The 7462-nt window shown below is 47.4% G+C and overlaps 1 protein-coding gene across 4 annotated transcripts in view; it reads left to right on the forward strand.

Moving 5' to 3' along the window:
• Jakmip1 (janus kinase and microtubule interacting protein 1) overlaps positions 1-7462 on the forward strand; it is a 122037-nt gene that overhangs the window by 110550 nt on the left and 4025 nt on the right. For all 4 annotated transcript variants that reach the window (XR_003836754.1, XM_029477928.1, XM_021162250.2 and 1 more), the window contains 2 exons: positions 1575-1778; positions 2741-2806. Coding sequence is in view for 3 of the 4 variants with exons in the window: in XM_029477928.1 (XP_029333788.1) it covers positions 1575-1778; positions 2741-2806 (270 nt within the window). In the remaining variant the exon portion in view is untranslated. The remainder of the gene's footprint in view (positions 1-1574; positions 1779-2740; positions 2807-7462) is intronic.

Raw genomic sequence — 7462 nt, forward strand, 5'->3', positions numbered from 1 at the left:
GTAGACCAGGCTGGCCTCGAACTCAGAAATCTGCCTGTCTCTGCCTCCCAAATGCTGGGATTAAAGGCATGTGCCACCACCTCTCAGCTTTTTTGGGGGTGGGGTGGGTCTTGCAAACTTTATATGCCCCAGTGCAGGCGAATGCCAGGGCCAAGAAGTTTGAGTGGGTGGGTAGGGGAGCAGGGCAGGTAGGGGAGGGTATAGGGGACTTTCGGGATAACATTTGAAATGCAAATGAAGAAAATATCTAAAAACAAAACAAAAACAAAAACAAAAAAGAAGCTTCGTTGCTGAATGGAGAGGAGTGAGCTAGGATGTTTGATGGTGAGTATTGACCATCCTACATGTAAGCTCCTGTGACACTTGGAGCCCAGACAGAGACCACGTGGAATCCCACTGTTCTGCCTTCTGTTTTCCCATGGCCAAGGTCACTCTGGGAGAAGGTGGTCGTGTCTGTAGCCAAATCAATGGTAGCCCAAAAGGGCTATCTAGGAAGTCAGAACAATGGTGCAGATGTGAGAATCGCAAAACCTTCCCTGGGTTGCTCTGTCTCATATTAGGGTGGTGTCCTAGTTAGGGTTTTACTGCTGTGAACAGACACCATGACCAAGGCAACTCTTATAAAGACAACATTTAATTGGAGCCAGCTTACAGGTTCAGAGGTTCAGTTCATTATCATCAAGGCAGGAACATGGTAGCATCCAGGCAGGCCTAGTGCAGAAGAAGCTGAGAGTTCTACATCTTCATCTGACAGATGCTAGCAGAATACTGGCTTCCAGGCAGCTAGGACTAGGGTCTTAAAGCCCACACCCACAGTGACACACCGACTCCAATAAGGCCACACTTACTCCAACAGGGCCACACCTTCTAATAGTGCCACTCCCTGGGCCGAGGATATACAAACCGTCACAGGTGGGTTCCATCACATGGTTGTGATATTTCTTAGTTTGGGGTGAGGGACTTTGTGGCAGCAGGAGAGAGACAGTTTTCCCCTTTGCCTCTGGATACCATGGCAAGGTAACTGTTGAGCATCCAGCAGAGAGAGAGTCTGATGTAACTTCACTAAGAATTCAAACCCCGAATGACGGGACTCCTACAGCCAGCTCCACTGTCTCCTACAGCATTGCCCACAAAGGCCCCCTTACTATGTGCAGGATCAGGGATGGGGTGGTGGGTAGGACATTCTCCCTATTTGCTTCCAGTAAAAGCTTCCTTCTCCACACAGCTGGTAAGTAAATCATACAACTGACAAATAGTGACCCACTGGCTTCATTAGAATAGTGGGCAAGAGTAAGTTAGAAGCCGAAGAGAAGATAAATTCCAGTTAAATGGATTTGTTTCAGGGAGACGTGATTCTTTCTTCTTGCCCTTGTCTCCTACTCAGACCAAGGATATTTGTCTCTGTCCAGAACAAAACACTCAATGAGGTGTGCCTTGGCCAGAGAGACCCCCACATGCTCTGCTGGACCCTGCATGCTGACCTTCCCTCCTTAGCGTGACCTCTAGCATCATCCTGACAGCAATGGCTGTCGGCCTTTCTATAACCTCAACTGTCTCTGGTTTGGGTCATGCAGAAAATCCAGGACCTGGAGGCCACCTTGTACAATGCACTGCAGCAGGAGCCAGGGCGGAGGGCCAGCGAGGCACTGAGCGCCAGCCAGCGTGAGGACCTCCAGGCAGCTGTAGAGAAGGTGCGCAGACAGCTGCTGCGTCAGAGCCGGGAGTTCGACAGTCAGATCCTGCGGGAGCGAATGGAGCTGCTACAGCAAGCCCAGCAGGTACTAGCAATGGCCCCTACAGTCTCATTCCCCCACTCATACTTTCAATATATCCTGGGTCCCTGATGACCTGCTGGCACTTGATGGACATCAGGTACCCTGGATGTTGGGTGGAGAGTGACAGGTAGGAGTTCTGCTGACACGGCATCTTTTCTTATGGCTGCCTGTCACAGAGTAGAAAGCATTTCCTCCTTGGTGGCTGGGGAGACACAAGGCACTTGGGTGTTGTAAATGGTAAACTTGTATTCTCCATTGGCTGTAACATATCCATAAAACAAAGGTGATTCTCCCACCTTCCTCCAATGCTCCCTATATGGCAGCCTGATGTACAGGAACCACACTGCCTCAGCAACTCTTAGCTGTTAGGTTTGGGATGGCCAAGAATTTGAGAATCAGCCTAAGAGCCTGACTTGCTACTTCTTGGAGGACCTAACCATCTGTGCGGTTCATACGATGCTGAGCAGAGAAAAGAAGGTTCCAGAACCTTGATGATAGCCGAGGGAGGAGAAGCAGAAGAGATGAGCTACACAGAGCTTTGCTAGGATGCATGCTTCTTATTCATCAGAGCCTCCACCCACCTCATGGCATCCCCGTGAGGTGCATGAATGCACACACATCATGGCTGTCACCAGCACTACCTTCCCCTTCCCTGCAGCCCCCAGGTCCCTGCTACCTGGATGTTGGACTGAGTGATTGAGGCAATTCATCTTCTTGTCCTGCTGGGAGCCTAGGTGCCCCAGCTCAGGCCTCATCTCATGAGTGTACGCTGTCTACACTGGATGTGAGCAGGTCATGGACTTCACAAGCAAATGAAGTCTATCCCTCTGTAACAAGTCAGAAGAGAGAGTTAGTTCCTCAGGGGGACTGCCTGTCCTCTGGGTCTGTCCTTCAGGGATTCCATTCTGGACCACCATAAAAGACATAGGCCAGGTTTTTGTAACGCATGACTCGATGTGTTTCAGAAAATCCGGGAGATGGAGGGCAAGCTGGAGCTGCAGAGGCGCCAGCTGAAGGAGCTAGAGGAAAAGGTAGGTGGACCGGGAGTGCTGAGACCAGGTAGCTGCCCCGTTCAGCTTTAAAACCCAGGCTTCCTGTTCCCCAGTTCATCCGAGGAATCTAAGGCCTCCACAGGCAGATGCTGGGGCCACAGGGTCAGGAATCCATTTCAGTGTCTGGGTGAGGGTTGGCCATTTCAGTGTCTGGGTGAGGGTTGGCCATTTCAGAGTCTGGGTGAGGGTTGGCCATTTCAGAGTCTGGGTGAGGGTTGGTTCAAATCCCTTCAGAAAGGCTGAAAAGGTGAGCCATAGTAAAAAGATGTAGCCCAGTCATCAAGACCCAAGTCAGTGAGAGACCCTGTCTTAGAAACACGATGAACAACTGTTGAGAAATGGAGCCGAGGGTTCTCTAGTTCCCCATGCGTACCCATACACATGAATACACCTACCTATAAACACGTGTACCTACATACACAACCATGCACACACAGACACATATACATGTCAACACAAAGTAAATAAATAAATAAATAAATAAATAAATAAATAAATAGGTGAATGATGAATGAATAGATTATGCCTTACATGCAGGAAAAATTAAAAATAGCAAGAGTCTGGGGGAATAGTCAAATGGTAGAACATTTGCTTAGCATAAACAGAAGGCCTTGAGCTCAAAACATTAGCATACAAGCTGGGTGTGGTGGGGCATGCTTTCAGTCACAGAACTTAGGAGGCTGAAGTAATGGAATCATGAGTACAAAGCCCCCATCTCAGGAAACCAACCTCCCTCGAAATTAATTCATGTATATTTATATAAATTAGCAGAGTGCTACCCACCTTCACTGAGATGTATACTTAACACATCAGTCCTAGTAAACAAACCCTTTCAATAACGTAGATTATATTTCTAATTTTTGTTTGTCCATATTGTAGTCCCACTTTCAAGAATACACCCAGTACAGTGCCTGGCATAGGCAGTGTGAGAAAGAGAAAGAGTGAATAAACGAATGAATGAATGAATAATAGCAATCCCTGAATCTTAGCTCTTTTTACTGGGACAAAAGGACATAGTAATAATGAAGCCATTTGTATTTGTAGTTATTTTTGCATTAAAGATCTTTTTTGCTTCTTTTTTTACCTCTGTTTGTGAATGTATGCATGTACGTGTGTTAGTGAGGTCTATATTTGTATGTATGTGTGTGTGAGATGTAAGTATTTATGTGTGTGTGAGGTGCATGTATGTATGTATGTATGTATGTATGTATGTATGTGTATATGTGAGGTATAAGTATGTATGTATGTGTGTGAGAGGTACAAGTATGTATGTATGTGAGGTGTAAGTATGTATATATATATATATATATATATATATATATATATATGTATTATGTATGTATGTGTGTGAGAGGTGTAAGTATGTATGTATGTATGTGTATGTGTGAGGTGTCTGTATGTATGAATGTATGTATGTGAGGTGTAAGTATGTATGTATGTGTGTGGGCACATATTGAGATGTATGTGTTGATGAGAGTGCCTGTGTGCACACACAGAAGCCGGAAGAAGGTATCTGATATCCTTCTCTACCACTCTCCAACTTTTCCTAGGAGGGAGGACCCCTTGCTGAACCTGGAGCTTGAGATTTTTCCACTAGCCTGCCTCCAACAGGCCCCAGCAATCCTTCTGACTGCCATCCCATCAGTGCTGGGATAACAGGCATGTGTGGGATGAGAGACACAGGGCAGGGAGCACATACCATGACTGAAGTAAGCAAGACCATGCTATGGTGCCAGTCCAGGCCTGGCACTTACCAGCTGGCCAGATGTGACGATAGTGGATGTGTCTAATGCATGCTTGGTGAAGCTAGAAGGAAAACTCAGCATCACAGACTAAGCAGAATTCCTGGGAGGAAACAGTACACACGACAGGAGAGGAACACACAGATGCCTCCAACAGTTCTCGCTCACTCCCACGGGCTTCACACTGTGCACAACAGTAGATACACCAGTAGCTGTGCCTATTGGTCTAGAGAGATGGCTCAGTGGCTTGGGCAGCTCACCATCACCTGTAACCACAGCTCCATGGGTATCTATCTGACGCCCTCTTCTGGCTTCTATGGGTATTGCACTAATGTGCACATACACACATATACCACATAATTAAACAATAAAGTCTCTAACAACAACAACAACAACAACAACAACAATTACCACTTCCAGACCCCGTTTAACTTTGGGATATAGTAGAGTGAGCTGTTTTAGACAAGCCCTTTTGCTAAGAATTGAAAAACATAAAAATCAATCCTCTTAACCATGCTGGGCATGGTTGTGGTGCACACCTGTAATCCCAGTACTTAGGAGGCAAAGTTGAAAGGTCTTACAAGTTCAAGATCAGACTGGAGCGCATCCACAGGAGTGAAAAATGGCAGGCCAACATCCAGAAAGGAAGGATCCCAGAGACAAACACTTGCACTCATCCCAGAAGAGACAGCCAGGGTTATGTGGATGCTGGTCGCCACCCTGTGCTGCTGGCCTAGCAGACTGCAAAGCTAGTCGAGGACCACACAGGCAAGGTGACTGTACTGTGATTGTCACTGCTTCCTGTGACAACACCTGCTAACTGTGCGTCCCTTGAGGGCAGAGTGAAATTTCACTCATGTCTTCCCCTGAGGCAAAGAGTAGAGTGGTCCTAGACAAGTCCAGGGAGAAGTCATAGTTGCATAGCTTATGTCAAAGAGCAAGGTGGTAAGGCCGAGCTTACATCTGTGGGGTGGCGAGGACATCCGTGGGCAGAAGCACAGGCCTTCTGATCCAGCCTGATTTTCAGGGTAAGGCTAGGGTGCCTGAGAAGACTCTGTCTGAATCCTAAATGAGGATATGGGAAAGCCCAGAAGGAAAGACAAAGGCCACTTCTGGGCTGAAACATGCCAGGCCAGCTTGTGGGAAAGGAGCTTGACTCTCCAGGGACAGCAGGGACAAGTTGCTAGAAGTCACTGGACAGCAGAGTTTGAGGCTCTTCATCAGTTGGGCAGACTTCCTGGTGGTTGTCAGATACTAAATAAAGGTGATGGGGAGAGAGAAAGAGGAAAGTGCTCCTTGAGACTCCTTGAGGGACAGATATATTCTCCCTGAGACGTTAAATTCAGACAGGGCAATCACTAGTCTCTCCTGTATAGTTTCAGGTGCATCGCTGCCTGTGTCTGCAGGGGGCACCAGAGGTCCGTGTCTAAGCAGTAGCTACCTTGGTTTTCCCATCAGTTCCCTTCTGGGGAACCCTTTGAGCGGCTGTGCTAGATCCCAGAGTTCCCTCTGCTAACCCTCTAGGACTGTTGGGAAGTCCTAAAGGAATGTCAGGTTGATCCAGCTGAGAATACTATGGCTCCGTGGCTGGGCTCAGGATAGCCCGAGATCCTGGGGCTGTAAATGGAGAGCTTCTTTACTGCTCTGAGAATGAGACTTTTTGCCTCCCTGGGTGGCAGCAGTGAGGGAGGTGGGTGGGAGTAGGGGTGGGGGAATGAACTCTGCCTGCCATTCCATCCATAGGCACCTTGAGAGTCATAGCCAGATGTGACAACTGTACAAACGTGGCCACAAGGGCTGCCACTTATTAAAATGTTAAGAATGGGGTGGGGTGGGGTGGGGGTGGGGGTTGGGAGATGCCTCAGTCAGTAAAGTGCTCGATGGATTCCCACAATTCACACCAAGGACAGTTGGGTGTGGTGGGACACAGTTAGAAACCCAGTGCTGGGGAAGTGGAGACAGGCAGTTTGGGGACTCACACTGGTCAGATAGTGTGGCATAACTGGTGAGTCCCAGGTCAGTGAGATACCCTGTCTCAAAAACCCAAAGAGGACAGTGCCTAGGGAATGAAATCTGAGCTTGTCCTCTGCCCTACACTCATGCGTGCACACCTGCAACCGTGAGCCAACCAACACACAACGCATGCACTATACACATATAGTAATGTCAGAAATCAGGCTGGCTGGGTGGGTATATGCTATGCCGCCATGGAGGAGCACCCAGTTGTCACCTGGATTGTTTCTCTGCTCTCTCAGACTTTCTCAGAGCTGATTTGTGGGTGGCTCTGTCTCCATCTTCCCAGGAGGGCATGCCCAGGCCAAACACACAGCAGGAGAGGCTGACCTGAATGAATGGTGGATTACTAGTTGGCTATATGACAGGCCTAACTGTCACATCTAGGTCCTCCCAGTCACTCCCTGCAAGTGATCGTGGGAAACTCTGTGGCTTGTGATCTTTCTCTCCTTCTGTGGCCATTCTTATTCACAATCCACTGGATGGTCACTACACCCTCCTCGCACTGAGCCTCAGTTTCCCCATGTAGAACATGAACTATTCTAGGATTACAGTGACCTCTCAAGCTCTCGATCCTAGAGACTGGATGGAAGAAAGTGGTAATGTTATTTGGATTTTCACTTTTCTCTAAAAACAACATAGGAAACTATGATCTTGTTTGGTGGGGATTTTTTTTTAAATCCCAGATGGTGGTCATATTTGTTTCCTCTAGTGACTATTGATTCTGTTTAAACAGGGCAAGTCACAAGTAGATTAAGAAAAAAATATTCTTTTGAACTAACTGATCTGTCTTTTCTGGTTTTGTAAGAGTATCTTTTTTTTTTTTTTTTTTTTTTTTCCATATTCAGCGTTTCTCTAAAGATGACTAGCAAAAGGCACA

This window comes from Mus caroli, chromosome 5 (assembly GCF_900094665.2).
Source record: "Mus caroli chromosome 5, CAROLI_EIJ_v1.1, whole genome shotgun sequence".
Classification (NCBI taxonomy): domain Eukaryota; kingdom Metazoa; phylum Chordata; class Mammalia; order Rodentia; family Muridae; genus Mus; species Mus caroli.